General features: G+C 43.4%; 1 protein-coding gene across 2 annotated transcripts in view; it reads right to left on the reverse strand.

The window, feature by feature from the left end:
* Positions 1–18,233, reverse strand: part of NEK10 (NIMA related kinase 10) — a 162,462-nt gene that overhangs the window by 135,627 nt on the left and 8,602 nt on the right. For both annotated transcript variants that reach the window (XM_072940891.1, XM_006200747.4), the window contains exons 4-5: positions 8,408–8,538; positions 6,667–6,765 (exon numbers count right to left, since the gene is read on the reverse strand). In XM_072940891.1, coding sequence (XP_072796992.1) covers positions 6,667–6,765; positions 8,408–8,538 — 230 coding nt within the window. The remainder of the gene's footprint in view (positions 1–6,666; positions 6,766–8,407; positions 8,539–18,233) is intronic.

Genomic DNA, 18,233 nt, shown 5'->3' on the forward strand with positions numbered 1-18,233 from the left:
CTTTACTGACTTGTCCTACCATTCTTAATGGGTTGTGTCATCCACTAAACCTGGCACCCTGTCAGAAGCCCCTCCAATGGCTCACGTTGGTCCCAAAAATCAGACAAGTATTCAGTAAAAAAGGACTGCTCCAGGTGTTTCTCCTACAGAGCTGATGGGTCTCAGGGATACGACCCTTCCAAATATTTACTCATCCTCTTGGGAGCCAGGCACTGTTACACACCCACAATGACCGCCTGGGCGAAACCACACACTTGCGTTCACAGCGGTTACCTTCTAGGGGGGAAGACCAACCAGCAATACACACAAACAAATACAAACGCACATCAGTGGTGACCAGTGAATAACAACAAAGCTGAGGGGTTTAGGGAGTCCTGGGTATGCTGAGTCAGAGAGGGGTTCCCTGATAAGATTAGCACGAACTGAAGAGTGAGTCAAGGTCAAAGCAGAAGAGTTAAGTATCTAAGTTAAGTATCTCCTGAGCAGGAGTGCGCTGGTTTGTGCAAGGAAGCCCTCGGGGGCTGCAACAAAATGGCCAAAGACAGAGTGCAAGGAGCTGAAGCTAGAGAGATGGCGGGAGCCCATCTGCGCAGCTCTGTCCAATAGGAATAGGGGTTTTGGACTTTGATTCCAGAGTTATGGGAAGGCTTCAAGCAGAGGACTGACATGATGTGACAGATTCTGGAAAGGTCCTTTTGGATGAGCTGTTAGGAACAGCAGAGAGAGTCAAGGGTCAGAGTGTGCTTTAGGCACGTTAACTTTGAGATGCCCAGAGACATCCACCAATCAATACATGAAACGAGAGACGAATTTCTAACAAGAGACAGCCGTGCCTGACAGTCTCCCAAAGCAAAGCTGACGAGCAGCTCAGGGAGGGGTGGACTTTCGTAAGCAGGGACATTTGGGGCCCGAGTGATGTTAGCCACGGAAAGGTGGTTCCTGGATGTGTTCCAGCTTCTTGCCTGGTTCTCAGAAGCTCCTGTACTGATGGGAAGCTGCCACTTACGGATTTGGTCACGTTTAAAGCTGATTCTGGGGCTTATGTGTGGCCAAAGAGCAAGCAGTCCTTTCCTGGAGAGGCAGGGACATTTTCACCCCCTGCCTGTTTGACATCCAAGTGAATCAGTTTCACAAGAAGCAGTGGTAAACAGCAGAAAAGAGAGGACATGACCACTGAGGTGGCATTCTTCTGTGGTGCAGGCCTGGAAACCAGTTGTCAGTACACTCGGGTTAATGAGGAGCCAGCAATCAGCTGGGTGGATGAGTAGAGAACCAGCCGAGGCTGTGCCTCAGGACCTTGGGCTCGTCCTCAGCCTCTCAGCTACCGCATCTATCAAATGAGGGGGCCTGGATTCTGTCCTCAGGGGGCCTTCCACCTCTCACTGGATGGCATTTTTCAGTACATATACACATGTATGTGTATGTGCGTATACACAATTTAAGTTTGGCATACACTCTAAGTAGTATTTTAGGAGGAATTAAAATGTAAGGGCTAATCAAGAATCATTATTTGCTTGAGGAGAACTACATGGGATCTGAGAGTCTTTAAGCTGATTTTCTTCCTTTCTACACTTAAGGTTGTGAACAAAACAGAGACATGAAGGCAAGATTCTAAAGGATTTTACCCTGGATGAAGCAGAATACAGTTTTGTATGTGCATAATAATCTCTCACATAAGAAGCAAAAAAGTACGTAATTTTTTTTAAAGATTGTAAGGAAACATAGCAAGAGTTAATGTAGCTATTTCTAAGAGTGGTGTAAAGGGTAAATTTCCATTTTTTAAAATAATTTTGTTTTTTCAAATTTTGTACAGTGATCAAAAAAATTTAATGCAGAGAAATTCCACTTTATGAAGACTCTCAGCCTCCACACTCTCCAATAAAGCCAGTGTCAATGGCCTGAAATGGGAGTAAAAGGCCCAAGCCACGTTGTCCGAGAGCTCAGCGCACAGCGGGAGGAACATGGGCCCAGGGCCATGTGGGGGCCAGAGAGCGAATAAGGCAAAGAGGTGGGGATGGCAGGCGTCAGGCAAGTATGAGCACGGGCCAAGGCTCAGAGATGAGAGAGAGAGAACAGCTGTCCAAGAAACAACAGAGGGCTCGCCCTGACCTTGGTGAGCCACAGGAAGCACGGGGCAGGGGTGAGATGAGGCCAAGAAGGAACAAGATCTCCAGGAAATGTGTGACCCAGCTAAGGAGGTAGAGCTCCACCCTGACCATCAGAAGGTGTTTTAAGTACCTAAAGGCCCAAACCTGAGACCGTGGGGATCTCAAAGAACCCTTACTTCTGTCTCATCTGTGAGGCTGACCTGAAGACCTCTCTAGGGAGGTGTGAAGTATCTGGCAGATCTTCCCAAAGTGACCAGGCCTCTCCTTTCCTTGGAAGGAGGAAGCCTGTCTACCTGCAGAGATAAAAATCACAGAAAACGCATCTCTCTATCAATTTCATCTATTTTAAGAACTTAAGTGGGGAGGGTATAGTTCAAGCAGCATGCATGAGGTCCTGGGTTCAATCCCCAGTGCCTTTTCTAGGAATAAATAAAAATAAATAAACCTAATTACCTCCCCCCACTAAAAAAAAAATAATAATATTTTTTAAAAAGCCAAAAAACTTAAGACAGTGAAGAGACTGCTGCTTCCTCCTCCCTTCTGGTCCTCCCCTCTCATCCCCGGTGCCAGGGTCTGGATAGCCAAGGCTGAAGATAAGGTAAATTCAAAAGCAGAGTCACCTGCACTGCAGCCTAAGTCCCAGCGTGGACACGGACAGCAAAGGTGTGAATGGCAAACAAATAACTATGCAGGTTCTCGGTTAGAGGCTTCTGTGAACTTCCTGGAATGCTTTCAATAACATTTTGAGCAGGATTGTGATGCTCTGGGCTCAAGCATTTCTCGAGCGCTTGTGGAGAGTATAGCTGGCTTCCCAACGTAGACTTCTGACCGACTCGTTTCCAAAATATTGCAAATTTGCAGCAGATACGTCAGGAGGTGTGATGTAAAGTAATAAGGATGCCAACTTGTTCTGATCAGAAAAGTGACTGAACTTTTGGACAAAAAATGGTCATGCTTATTATTAGATCAAGTGGATTCTTTTAAACTGAAATCAGAGAACCTGAAACATGGTGGGGGAAGAAGCAATATCCTGGCAATTCTAGGGTAATCATACCAGGAAGAGGCATTCGAGTGAATTCACTTTAAAATAACTCCATATTTCACACTAAATAGCAGGGGACAAGGTTTAATTAAAATATTATTTTAAAAAATATATTATGAAACTAAGATATATTTTATCTTAAACAAGGTGTAAGTTATAATTGCAACTCTGCCCTAATAACTAGAACAAAGAATGGGTTCTGCTGATGTTGTCTGGCATTTGTTTTCTGACAAAATCATATCACATGACCCAATATCCCTGAATTTACTGTTTCCTTTTGTAGCATAAAGAGGCTCATTTTTGCAAACATGTTAGAAAGATCCATCAATTTTCCCTAATGGCCTCTCCTCATCTTTGTTCTTCAAAACATGCGTTTTGGAAGTTCCATCCTGTCACCTTCCTTCTCAACACTATGGTCCTCGAACGTCAAAGGGGCCGATGCCCCCAGCACCTCACTCGTCAGGACCCCATCAGTTCAGCACCATTGCTTGCTGCAACTTCATGAAATGCTGCATCCTCAGCCAGGCTCACCAGTTCATCTCACAAGTAGATTACGTTTTACTTGTATCACATGTTACAGAATTTTCACACCGCCTGGCAATCAGAGGGAATGGACCGACAGAGAGGGTCTCAGAGAACAGTTACACAGACGAGATACTGAAGGAGAGGTCAGTTTATAAGTGGTCGGTGAGCTGGAAATGTGTCAGTTTCGTGACAACGCCTCCTTCCCTGCACAACCTCCTGACAACCCCACCGTGGACACCAAGCAAACTTTGTGCTTTCCCGCACACGCAGATGAGATGAAAGAGAGGTGGACTGACTTTCTAACAGCAGGCTCCCCCGTGGACAACAATGTTACAGCAGAAAGAAAAGCTGGACGATGAAACTTTGCTTCCCTACCCTGCTGCACACCAGGATTCATTAACACATGTAACCGGGAGTAACCCCAGGCTCAGGGATGGTAGCTTCACTTGCCCTTTGAGATCTACCCTGAGGTGTCTGCCTTATCTGACTCTGGATTAACAAATCTGCCTCATTTCAGATGCTGCTTGATAATCTCACTTCTGAGAACAAAGGAGCAATCACAGGTCAGCCTTGGGAAAAGAACCTAGAAAAAGGGATCCAGCAGTGTGGCTTAGGGGAAGACTCCGCTGGGGAAAGTGAAACAGGAGAGAGATGACAAAAACAACGTCAACTGGGCGTAAACAGACGAGACCAAGCTCCCATCGGCCACATCCTCAGGGCAAACTTGAATGGCCCAGCATCCTCAATATGCCCAGTCTTGTCTCCAACCAGAATTGCACCAGAGATCAAAGTCCACACCCCCCAGTCTCATCCCACTCTTTGATTGTCTTTATATGGTTTGTATTTACCGTATTTTCCTTTGAGGCAGTGGGGACCTGTTTGGCTGACCAGAGTGAGTCCCTAAGAAGAAAGGGGCCACATGTCCTACTCATCTTGTAGTTTCACCCTCTCTTCCTTTTCCACCATTTGCTCCCTCTCTTCTTTGCACACAGTGATGCTCAATAATTTGTCTATTGAATTGAATCCAAGCCTTCCAGTAAACATGAAATCTGATGTTCACAAAGAAAGAGGATAGGGAGCCAGACCAGACAAGGCCCCGCGGTGGAATTCTTCCATGAGTCTACAGGTAGAGGGAGAGGAAACAAAAAAGGTAGCTCTGGCCAAACAAGTGAGGTTACATGGGGTAAGAAACAGTGGAAGACCTTGCTACTAATCCATCTTACCCAACCCTGCTTTTAGAATAGAACTGAACATAACAATCTGTCAGCAGTGAAAGGATGACATAAAAGGATGCCTGTGATGCTCAGCATTCCTAAATTCCTCTTGTACTGTGAGAGCAAGGAGATCTACAATCGTCTCTTTCTGGTTTAAAGACTTCCAGGGACTGATCGTGTTGCAAGCCAGTAACTCCATCCCACCTACGATGCCTCATAAATTACTACGAATTTGAAAAGGTCCTGACAAGAGAGCTCTTGACTTAGAACTGTTAAGATCTTTTTCAACTGCTGGATGCCAACTCTTACCTAATTATTTCCCCTAACAATTCCTGCACCTAATGGCTTCAGTGTAGAGACACAGTAAGGTCCCTACATCTTTAGTACAGGAAATCTGCCTTCCCGCTATGTGCCAACCCAACAAACGGCCCACTGGCCATCCCCCGAGGAGCCTCTGATAGCTGTCTTCAAAGCAAATTAAAGAACTTCATTTCCCAGCCCCATTCCCAATGGCCACCCTGCTACTAACCATTGCTCCACTCTGTTCAAGCTCAAGAGGAAACAGTCTAGGACAACTTCAGGTCCTTTGTAATGTTCGTAATGTAATAATCTCTCAACACTCTTTGAGCGTATTGTAAGGACCTGAGCTGTGGCCCAATTGTGCAACCTTGGTGAAGAGTCTGGGCTTCCTGTATCCTCTGAGCTGGTCTAATAATGTTCTGCTTATACCAGGTACAAAGGCATGACAGACGCAGTCCCAACCCTGGATTGTTTCAAACTAAATCAATGCATTTGAGGGGGAGAGTATAGCTCAAGTGGGAGAGCACATGCTTAGCATGCATAAAGACCTGGGTTCAATCCCCAGTACCTCCTCTAAAAATAAATAAATAAACAAACCTAATTATCCCCCCCCAAAAAATACAACAAATAAACCAAAGTAATTGGCAGTCACTGTATAATACTTAAATATGCAATACTAAATTATGTAGCCAGGTCCCAAAGTGCCGGAGAAGATTCAAGATTCTTCACGGCCTTTTCATCCAGTGCTCGGGGGAGAGTCTGGACGTCCTGGGAAAAGAAGGTGACCAGGTCCCACCACGGAAGACTGTGGGGAGCCCCCTTCACGCCTGGTGGCAGCACAGCCAGCTCTCACTGCAAGCAGCCCAGAACAGGCAGAAAATTCATTCCTGACTGCAACCCAGCACTGGTCAGAGGTTCATTGAAAACCCCTGATAATTGCAGGAGAGAACCTAGAGGACCTGCTAGCTCATCCTTCTCTGAACCTGGGTTAAGACAGAGGAGAGCAAAGGAATGAACATTTGATTTGGTCCTCAGAAGAAATGTCGTCCACGGGCTGCGGCTGGATGCCACACACTCATCCTTTCCCCAAGGTCCAGGCTGCGGCGGCCCATTTAATGGAAGCTTGTATTGACTGTAAAACTGTACCATGAGGATGTTGGCCATGGTACTACCCTATGTCTCTGAAATAAATGTCTCCTGAGTATCCAAACTCGAAATAAGGAAAACAGTGACTTGGGTGTTTTCCCATTTGCCTTGTCAATCATCAACTTCAGCTCAATTCAGACCTAAGCAGAGTGATTTTAATGAGACCCTCCGCAATGCCTATTCTTTCACCTCCTTTGAAATGCCCTCTGCTCTGCTTTATCCTTTCAGCATTATGTTCAATCTTAGAAACTTAAAACTATCTGCTAGAAATAAGATTATAAAATACGCCATTCTTGGGGAAGTGTCTTTGTCTTTCGTGGGACAATCTTACCTGCATATGAGTCTATTTTTCACCAAGGCTGTAAAAATCTCCTGAAAGAGTTTATGCTGGGGGTGTTTGCTGAAGTTTCTCTCATTCTTGTAGTTTATACTGAGATGAAAGAGACAGAAAAGCATTTTGTAATAAAATAAATAAACTTATTTAGGATGCCTCAAAATTACCACCACAGAGAAAGATCACTCATATGCATGCAAACACTGAAGGACTCTTGGAACTGAATGTACCATGAAAGGCAAGTATCAGCTGTTAAAACAGGAAGCAGAAATTCAATTACAAAGTTAATAATAAAGATTATAGTAAAGCATATGTATTTCATTTTACAGATTAACTAAATTATTCCCTACAGATACTTAGCAACTAAAATTGGTGAGAGGGAAGAAAAGGGCATACGGAGAGAGAGAGTGATTGGGCACATTATCCAGTGTCCCTGGATAAGTGTCCCTCACTTCATGTTGCCACCCACCCAGCCCGTGGGCTGCTACTGCTATTCACACCAGTGGATGCCTTGTATATTTCCTTGTAGATAACAGGGAGTTATTAACACAGGTGGTTGACGCGTGTGTGTGTGTGTGTGTGTGTGTGTGTGTGTGTGTGTGTGTGTGTGTGTGTGTGTGTGTGTGTAACAAAGTCATGAGATAGTCTAGCCTCAGCTGTTTTTCCCAGTTATTACAGCCATCAGAGAGGTTAAAAATACCCCCAATGCACTCTACCTTAAAACTGGAAACGGGTAAGAGATAATACACAAGAGTCACAGTGCTATAAAATATATAATAAATATTTTTGCGCACATGAAAATAGATCAATTTTAAGATCTAGGCTGAAAACGCTGGAATTACACAAACATACCACCTCAGAGGCAGGTTCTGGAGTCTTGTGGTGTTGTTCGGATTGTCCTGCCTTCGTTGGACTGTGTGTCCCTACCCTAGGCAGGTGAGGGCTGTCACAGTTCTTAGTAATGAACACGGGCAGACTGAATACGTAACAGTTTTTAAAGAATTTTGTGTTCCTCACTAAACGTGTATTTGAAAAATATGAATTCATGTGGTATTATGAAACACTTGTGGACTATTGAATTCACTGTCATAAAATGACAGGGGAACGAAACCTAGGCCAAATAAATAGATAAATGATCGTTCTAAAACATTTCTATTGAGATTTCATGCCAATTCATTATTTACATGGCACTTCGTGCCAAATGACTTTAACACACTGTAAAACCAAGAGAAGCAGCTCCAGGAGGGTGGTGGCCACAAGAATGCACAGCTTCTAAAAGGTCTGCACGCAACAGGAGAGAGAAACAGAGGCTGACACTTCCTGTGTGAAAGGTGAGGGACTGAAAGCCTCGTTGTTTTGACAACCCCAGTCGTCAGCCAACACATTTGTTCACAGGAGTGGCTTTTTTTATGTCGCCTCATTGCGGCAAGATACAGACAGACCAAAAGCTAAAGACAAAACTTGGAGTCGGCCTAGCCAGTCAACAACCTGAGCCACTTCCTCATGGAGCAAACGCCAAATGATGTCAGCCAGGTGTCCTGAAACTCCCAGGTCAGTCTCACCTGCAGCCACTTGGCCTGTCATTTACACACTATTTCTAATCTAAATTACTGAAGGAGGAATCCCCATGGTAAATTTTAAAATGGTTTTCAGTTTTAGCTCCTGTGCCAAACTGAAATAAATCTTTGGGCTAATGAGGATAGGCTGGGAAGGCAAGGGACTTACTGGATTTTCTTACCTAAAATTTTCAAGTTCGACGGCTTCCGTGGACTCGTGCCACTGCCCTCGAGCCCTGTGCCCGGCCACCCCGATGGCGGGCTCAGACTTCGTCATGCTGCTCTGCGCACTTTCGAAGTTAATGGCTGGGAGCTACAGAAACAGAGGCACAGAGGACGAGAGGATGACGCTTCAGCAGAGGATAAAGGAAGTCACAAAAGAGGGGGAACGAAGGGAACAAGTGTTTCCCCGGCCAACGGCTAACACGACAGCTGTGCCGAATGTGGGGCAGGGGTTCACCAAGCTTTAGATATCCTTGACCTAAGTGTTTACTCTATCTTATGCTGTTTTTTCTCCATAGCCTGTAACGCCACCTGTCACGTCTTACAGTTACTGATGTATTTTCAGTCTCCCTTGGTTAGAATGTCAGCTTGAAGCAGGAGCTTGCCTACTTCTGTTCAATGCTGTATCCCTAGCACCTAGAACACTGCTGGGGATACAAGTCTGGGTGAGGACTGGGCATTAGGCGCTTCTGAAGCTTCTCGGGTGATTCAAATGTGCAGTGGAAAAAGGGAGCTCACAGATGCAGCTGGAAACTCTGTGGACTGGAGTGGAGCCCCAAACTGAGAATGAGTCACCTCCGTTCATTCATCTTCATCAATCACACACACTGCTTCCCAGGACTTAGGGGTATAATGGCAAAGAAGATTCCATCACTTTTAATCAGTCTGAATGTTTTAATTCCTCCATCATGTTTATAAAAGTCATAAAAATATAGAATTCACCATAGGGAAAGTAAAAATTTGCTTAAATTAAAACAACTTGAGTATGCCCCCATTTACAACATGAACTGGTAAATGTTTAATAAATTGTGACACTGTCCGTATTCAAATAGTTTCACTTAACCAACCTGTAATTGGGGCTAGCCCTGAGAATTGTTTCTTGTACCGCCGTAAAGCTGAACAAAGTGCAAGTTCTCCACTCTTTCCCCAGTGCAAATGAGGAATGTTCTATAATTAGCTAATTACACATGAAGTCAGGAAAGCATAATGTAACTAAATAAAAACTACTTTTTTCAGTTAAGTCATGCTGTGCTAAATATTATAGTTATCAAATAAAGCTACAATATGCTGTACTTGTGGTCCTCGTCTGTCAAAGTACTTGATAGAAATCTGCAGAAAGACACTGTTTCCTTATCCAAAGAGAACATGCCGGACTTTCCATAAGGCAGTCAGCTTACAGAAAGACACATCATAATGAAGACATTGTTTAATAGACAGCAAACCCCTCCCCAAACCCTTCTTCATCACATGCCAGCCACAGCTGAAGTCTCAAAATTATTAATAAATCTTACAGCCTGTGTCTTTTCAGTAAAAGAAAATATGAGGATTATGTGGTACGTTAAGTTCAATATAATCAGTTGTAATTCTAGTTACTGTAAGCAAGTCTCTTTATCGACTACAGTGAAACCAGGCGTTTACCTGTGCCTTTTGTCTTTCGTTGTTTATAGACAGTTACTGTACTGATGCTGTTGCAAAGGCGCTTCATCTTTAAGAAGATTCACAGGAGGTTTACAGAAGCGGTTACAACAGTTCCACATCAAGATGATGGCTATTCAAAGACTCCAGCCCATGCCACCCTTGGACTCGAGACACAGGAAGCTGTCCTGCCCCTGGGGTCCCTAGATGAGGCATTCAGACATTTTTACTCCCCAACAGGCAGGGACAATACCCCTACTAACCCTGGAAGCAGCCACAGAAGACAGACCGCTGCCCCTCTGCACTCGCATAAGATGATGGGAGTCAATTATCTGGGGAGGGAATGAGATGGGAAGGAAGAGGGCAGGACACAGCAATTAGCACCAAGATGGCAGAAAAGGCAACTCCCAGGAGACCTGGAGGCCCACGATGGCGGGAGATCCGACCTCCAGTGGACCCTGAGCTTCATTATACACACTGCAATGTACTAGCTGGTGAATGACAGACCCACAAGCGCCACGACAATTCCCAGGCTGACCATGAAAGGTCAAAAAGAGGGCAGTGACCCAGTTCCTGGGAATCCTTGTTCCTTCCCCAGGGTAGTTGGAATAATCCTCTCATTTGTTAGCATATAAAAACTAGCAACACAGCGCCTCGCGGCCTTCCGGGAGGGCCGGCACTGTCTGTGGAGTGTATCTCCCTTCACCTTAACCACTCCTCCTTCCCCGTGTCTCTCTCTAAATAAATCTACTTTTACTCAAAAAAAAAAAAAAGTTAAAAAATAGTAATAAAAAATAAATCTTACATCCTACAAAACTACATTTCTATCTCAGTTCAGTGGGCCAGTCCACAACCACCATAAGACAACAGGCCATGGGCACTTGCAGTAACACTCAGTGGTTAAGAGAACAAATGCTGGGCCAGATGCCCTGGGTTTAAATCTACTCTTTGAGAGCTGCATGATCTTTTTATTTTTATTTTTTTTCCAATTGAAGTACAGTCAATTACAATGTGTCAGTTTCTGGTACAGAGCACAATGTCCCATCATGCATATACATACGTATATTCGCTTTCATATTTTTTTCCATTAAAGGTTATTACAAGATATTGAGCATAGTTCCCTGTGCTCTACAGAAGAAACTGGTTTTCTGAGAGCTGCATGATCTTGAAAGTTACTTAATCTCCCTGCACAACGGGTTCTACATCATTACAATAGAAATAATAACAGTAGTATGTAGTTTTAGAGTTATTATGAAAACTAAGTGACTTGGAATTTATAAAGCACTTGCTATGTGCCAGGCATACTTCTAAGTGCTTTAAATTCTTTTAATCCTCAAAATCATTCCCATGGCACAGATGAATCCACTAAGTAAATGAAATCTGTCCTTCCAAATGACACGATGAGATGGGATCACCCAAATGATGCTGGGCGTGAGGTCGCAGCAGTGAGCCGACCATCCTGTGCGACACGGGACACAGAGGGACGCAGCACACAGGAGGCGGGTGGTCCAGGCCCACAGGCTTTCAAAGCCCCTTGCCACCACAACTCCCAGAATCCTGCCTGCAAGAGAGAAGGCAGGCAGCACGCAGAGAACGAGCCTCCTCCTCCTCCTCAAAAGCCATCCCACCACTGTCCGTGCCACTCGTCCAGGACTCACAACTGTCACCTGCCACACCCCACTTCCTACACCCAGCCCCTCAGAACACAGCTACAGTGCCTCCTGCTTTTTCTTTCCACAGCATCTACCAAAACTTCTTTTATTTCAAGGCAACTAATGGGCTTGTAATGAATTATTTGCTTTCTTTCATTTCTTTTTTTTTCTAATTACAAACCAATTTCTCAGTTCCCTATGGCTTTAAGTGCAGGAAAAAAAAACTGAATTCCTGCTCAAGGCAAATTACTTCAAGGTTCATGAAAGCAAAACTTCTGATGAAGCCTCCAACCAGCTTTGTACTTTTCCTTTGCTTCAACAACCCTGGGCAATCCTTTTGCTCGAAGTATTTGGTTTGCCAGGACTGTGATGGAGGGGCCCCTCCCCCTCAGCGTGTCTCTGGCCCAACTTCTGTCGGGACAGAACTGTCCTGCAGAACAGCAGGCCCTACGGTGGTGAAGCAAGGTCCGCAGAGACACGCGGGGAAGACAGGACAAGAGGAGGCAGTGAGGGGAGGGCCTGGCTCCAGAGAGATTCGGATGAAGCACACCCAGCTCTTTGCAATTCTCTGCCCAAACCCACGAGGTTCACTTCCGCTGCAACCGCTTAACCGGCCATCTTGGCTTATTATCAAAGGACAGGCCAGGTCTTGTGAGAACAGAAACTCAGGTGAGTGGGCCTTAATCCCAGGTTTCCTTTTTCAAACGGACTGCAAAAAATCTGCGAGCCTAATGTGCAGCCAACTGGCATTTTCTGATGGGCATTTCCTCTGGACTCTGACTTTGCTTTGTTTCCAAGCCTTGCTTTTCTTTTATAATAATCTGAACACTTTATGTATCTTTATGTTCTTTCTGGAGCAATCAAGATACAAATAAATTCTTGATTTATTCACTATAATATCTTACTTCTACAAATATCTCCACATTATTTTACAGAAAAAAAGAATAGGGTGTTCAGAGGAACATTTATTAAATTATTTAAAATTGCAAATGCATGGAAGTTTTATAAACAGAATTAAGAATGAATTTTGTGACCCTCGGGATCTTTATATAAATAAGCTGTTTGTTATTTTCATTTTTTCTCAGAACTATCTACTTTCTGAATAATTCAAGCATTACAAACACGCATTTTTGAATGCTGAAATACTTTACAAAAAGACACACTGTGTGAACTTGTCAGACAACAGACTGCAAATTCTAAAATTGGTTAAAGGGAGGAAACTCTTAAATTCACTTTCATGAAGCCGGCCGGGTGTTAACAAGGGAGTGGCATTGAAAGGAGGCACAACAGATCCACTGAGTGTGGGCTTCAAAGCTGCACAAACAGAGCCAAAACTCATCACACATGTCTCTTCAACCCTGGCCAGAGGGTTATATGTGCCCATGAGGTCACTGAATTTTTAAGTTACAATTCAATTTGGCAAAAACTGACCAAGAACTCACCGAATACAGGATACAGTGAACCAGAGGCTAAAGTCAAAATTGCTAGCATTGGGAAACATATCATCTTGTCAGGAAATGAGACATGTAGACATATGTTTCAAGGCAAGGAAGAAAATGATGCTACAATGTTGAAAGAAGGTACTTTGGCAAGAGAGGGATCCCTTCTAGAATGGAAGAGAAAGGAAAGCTTTTTTGCGGAGGTCTGGTCATTAGATCTTGGTCTTGGAAATAGTTAAGATTTGATAGGAAAGAAACTTGGGAGAAGGTCAAATTTGAAAAAAAAACAAAAAGTTGGAATATCTGACATCCTGGTTATATCTTGGGATGCACAGTGAGAAGGAATGGGAACCACAACCAAAACTATGCTGAGTCAGCCTGCTTCCCTCACTAAGAAAGAATGGACTGACGTAACGATCAGCGCACTGTGGGCCAGGAAGACAGTGTAGACAGACCAAGAGTAGTGATGCTGAAATGAGCAGGTGAGGAGAAAAGAGTTCCTGGGGTGGGGACGGGGTTGCAGCCTTAAGAACGGAGAAGCAAGAGGAGAAAAAAATATTTTCAGGCTGTGCTTACTTCAAATCAAAGCTCATCCAACTATTTTTTGAACTGTAATTTCACTTCCCAAGTCATTTAAAAGGTATCTCAGTGGTCAGAGGCAGACACTGCGAAGACAGAGTATTTGGGTTAGAGCCGTATTCTACCATTAACCGACTGTATCAGCCTGGGAAAGTCACTTAACTTCTCTGTGCCTCAATTTCCTAATATGAGGGAACCGCGGGGCTCTGGTCATGAAGCAGGGTAACGCAGGGGAAGCACGGGGCACACAGCACGCGCCCCTGGGTAGGAACTGTCATGTTTGACCTTAATATGCCGTCAAATCCTTAGACAATTATTCTCCACTACAAACAAATACACAAAAAAAGCTGTAGGTGGAGATCAAGAGAGCAGAGTAGGCAGCCATAAAAAATGATAAAATAATGCCATTTGCAGCAACACGGATGGCCCTGGAGATTGTCATTCTAAGTGAAGTGAGCCAGAAAGAGAAAGACAAATACCATATATCACTTACATGTGGAATCTAAAAAAAAAGACAAATGAACTTATTTACAAAACAGAAACAGACTCACAGACATAGAAAGCAAACTTGTGGCTACCAGGAGGGAAAGGAAGTGGGAAGGGATAGCCTGGGAGTTCAAGATTTACACACACTGACTAATATATATAAAATAGATACACAAGTTTGTACTGTAGAACACAGGGAACTATATTCAATATCTTGTAATAGCTTATGGTGGAAAAAATATGAAAACGAATATATGTATATGCAAGTATGACTGAAGCATGGTGCTGTACACCAAAACCGACACAACATTGTAAACTGACTGACTATACCTCAATAAAAAAATAATTTTAAAAAAAGACAGCAGAGTAGGAGGCACAGAGCTCACCTTCCCCCAAGAACACATCAAAAATACATGTACATGTGGAGAAATTCTCACTGAAAACAACCTGGAGGACGGCAGGAAGCCCCTCCTACAATCAGGTGTAAAGAAAGGGCCACAGGGGTCAGGCAGGAAGGAGGAGTGACGGGCCGACCTGTGCCCCTAGGAGGGGACACACACAGGAGGGGATGTCACAGGCTCGGAGATCCTCCCGGGGATCTCCTGGTTTGAGCCCCAGCCCTGGGGTCCAAAACCGGGAAGATGAGTCCCTCAGTGTAACCATGGGTAACCAAATGATGGATAACAGGAAATGACAGGGAAAATACCAAAAGCGCAGATACATGAACAATTGAGATTTGACAGTAAGTGCCAACACAATTATGGAATTCAGGTGTGTTTCACAGTTTATCATTTTTACTACGGAATCAGGGCCTATGATTCATTCTGAGGCAATCTTTGTGTTTGTGTTTGTGAAAAAGATGAAAGTTCATCTTTCTGATGTGGATATTAAAGTACTTCAGCATTAAAAAAAAAAACAGTGGGACTTACAGGAGGACTGTAAGAAGGTAATATTCCACTCACAAAGAGCACAACACGTGCTTGCTCCCACGAATGAGGCGGAGGAAGCAGACAGAAACTGCCCGGGCTCCGGCTGGTTTCCCGTGAACGCCCCAGCACACAGCGGGGCCACCCCGAGCACTGCCCTGACCCCTGTCACTCCAGCACGGCCTGCACTAGAGTGAAGGCCGCATAGTTGAGGAGGGTGCACACCTGGACACAAGGGGGACAGAGCCAGCCTGGACCCAGCACAGCATCCTCAGTGGGCAGCCTTTACTGGCTTCTGCAGAGGAGGTGGATCGGAAGCTGTCTCCAGCTCTGACTGGCTGCCAGGGCCAGCCCAGTGCATACTCGACCCAAAGAGGGTGCCCACTCTGGCTCCACCTGCTCCAGTGAGGCTCCCCTCTGGGGCAGGGTGCAGATACTAGGAGGGGGAGGGTACACACTTAGACAGAACAGACCAGCTCACACCTGACCCTCCGGGCTTCTGCTCCAGCAACTTGGGCCCCAACTCCACCCTAAAAGAGTGGTGACAGCCATTAAGCACAGAAGAAGCCCAGCTCACACATGGCTCTGGCTCTAGCCTCTCCATCTCCAGCCCCACCTCCCCGCAAGGTGATGGCTGTCAGCACACCCTATGGGAAGACGTGACGTGTGCAGATCTAGCTCTCCCACCAAAGCCACTGGGCACGTGCGGCCTGCACAGGGACACTCCCACACAAGGACACCCCTTCAAGACCAGATTCAGTAACTGTTTCACCTAATTTCACAGAGACAGAGACAGTTAACCAAAATTGAGGACACAAAGGATTTGCTCCAAACAAAAGAACAAGAAAAAAATCAAAAAAAAAAAAACTAACAAAACAAATAATAATTTACCAGATAAACATTTCAAGGCATTATTAATAAGAATGCTAACTGAACTTGGGAAAAGAATAGATGAAACAGTGACAATTCTAACAAGAAACTGGGAAACATAAAACAACCAATCAGAACTGAAGAGAACAGTAACTGAAATGAAGAACACAAAGCAGGGAATAAACAGCACACAATACACAAGAATGCATAAGTGATCTGGAAAATAATGGAAATCACTGAAACAGAACAGCAAATAGAAAAACAAACTTTAAACATGACAACAGTACAAGGTATCTCTAGGACAACATCAAGCATATTAACATCTGGATAACAGGGATCCCAGAAGGAGGAGAGAGAGAGAGAACGAGGTTGAAAATGTACTTGATGATGTTATGGCTGAAAACTTTCTGAACCTGAAGAAGGAGTCAGACATCCAGGTACAGGAAGCACAGAGGGTCCCAAACAAGATGATCCCAAAGAGACCCACACCAAGACATATAATTAAAACAGCAAAAGTGCAAGAGAAAGAATTCTAAAGGCAGCAAGCAAAAAAACACAGTCACATACAAGGGAACCCCCATAAGGCTATCAGCTAATTCTTCTGATGGAACCTTGCAAGCCAGAAGGAATGGCATGACATATTTAAAGAAAGGAAGAGGTAAAAATCTAAAACCTAGGATACTCTACCCAGCAAGTTTATCATTCACAACTGAAGGAGAGAGAAAGAGCTTCTCAGACAGCGAAAACTAAAAGAGTGCATCGGTACTAAAACATGAAGTATCAAAGGATCTTCTTTAAGTGGAAATGAAGAGCCTACAACAAGAAGAATTTCTAGGAGAGAAAAAAATCCCACTAGTAAAGGCAAATACATAGCACAGACTGTGGACCAACCCCTTAAGTGAGCTAGTATGAAGATTTTAAAAAAGAATAATTATAAAATGAACTACAATGATAACAAACAGTTAAGGGATAAACATGAACCATCAAAAAAGACATAATGGGGGGAGGGGAGTAAAAAACTGTAGATCTTTAGAATGTGTTTAAACTTAAAAAATTATCAGTTTAAAACAAGTAGATTTATAAACCCCATGGCAACCACAAATCAAAAATCTACAATAGATATATAAAAACAAGAGAGAAAGGAACACAAGCCTACCGCTAAACAAAATCATCAAACAACAAGGAAAGAAACAAAAAGAAGAAGAGAACAAAGAACAACTACAAAAACCACCTGAAAACCATTAACAAAATGGCAATAAGTACATGCCTATGAACAATCACTTTTTTAAAAGTCAGTGGACTAAGTGCCCCAATCAAAAGACATACGTTGGCTGACAGGATAAAAAAAAAAAAAACAAGCCCTATCTATACGCTGCTTATAAGAGATGCACTCCAGAGCTAAAGACACATACAGACTGAAAGTGAAGGCATGAAAAAAAATTTCTGCAAATGGAAATGACAAGAAAGCTGTGGTAGCAATATTCATATCAGACAGAGTGGACTCTAAAACAAAGTTTATTTAAAAAAAAAAGACAAAGGAGGGCATTATATAATGATAAAAGAATCAATACAAGAAGCAGATAAAAATTTGTTAACATATACGCATCTATTACAGGAGCACTTAAACATATAAAGCAAATACTAACAGACATAAAGGGAGAAATTAACAGTTACAGTGGGGACTTCAACACCTCACTTACGTCAATGGACAGATCGTCCAGACAGAAAATCAGTAAGAAAACACTGGCCTTAAATGACACATCAGACCAGATACCTACAGGGCATTCCATCTAAAATGGCAGAATACACATCATTTTCAAGGGCACATGAAATGTCCTCCAGGATAGATCACATGCTAGGCCACAAAACAAGTCTCAACAAATTTAAGAGACTAGAAATTATATCAAGCATTTTTTTCCAAACACAATGATATGAAACTAGAAATCAATTACAGGAAGAAAAATGGAAAACACAAACACATGGAGACTAAGCAACATGTTACTAAAAAAAAAGAGTTACCGAAAAAAATCAAAGAGAAAATCAGAAAATACCTCAAGACAAATGAAAATAAAAACACAATCTGCCAGAGTCTACAGGACATAGGAAACGCAGTTTGAAGACGGAAGTTTATAGTGATACAGGCCTACTTTAAGAAACAAAAAACTCAAACAACTTAATCAACCTTTAGCTAGGCTTATTAAGAAAAATGAGAGAGGACCCAAATAAAGAAAATACAAAATGAAAGAGCAGAAGTAACAATCATTATCAAAGAGATACAAAAAATCCTAAGAGAATACTAAGTTATACGCCAAGAAATTGGAAAACCTGGAAGCAACGGATAAATTTCTAGAAACATATGACCTTCCAAGACTGAATGAGAAAGAAATAGCCAATCTGAACATACTGATCACTAACAAT

Source organism: Vicugna pacos, chromosome 17, assembly GCF_048564905.1.
Source record: "Vicugna pacos chromosome 17, VicPac4, whole genome shotgun sequence".
NCBI classification, from domain to species: domain Eukaryota; kingdom Metazoa; phylum Chordata; class Mammalia; order Artiodactyla; family Camelidae; genus Vicugna; species Vicugna pacos.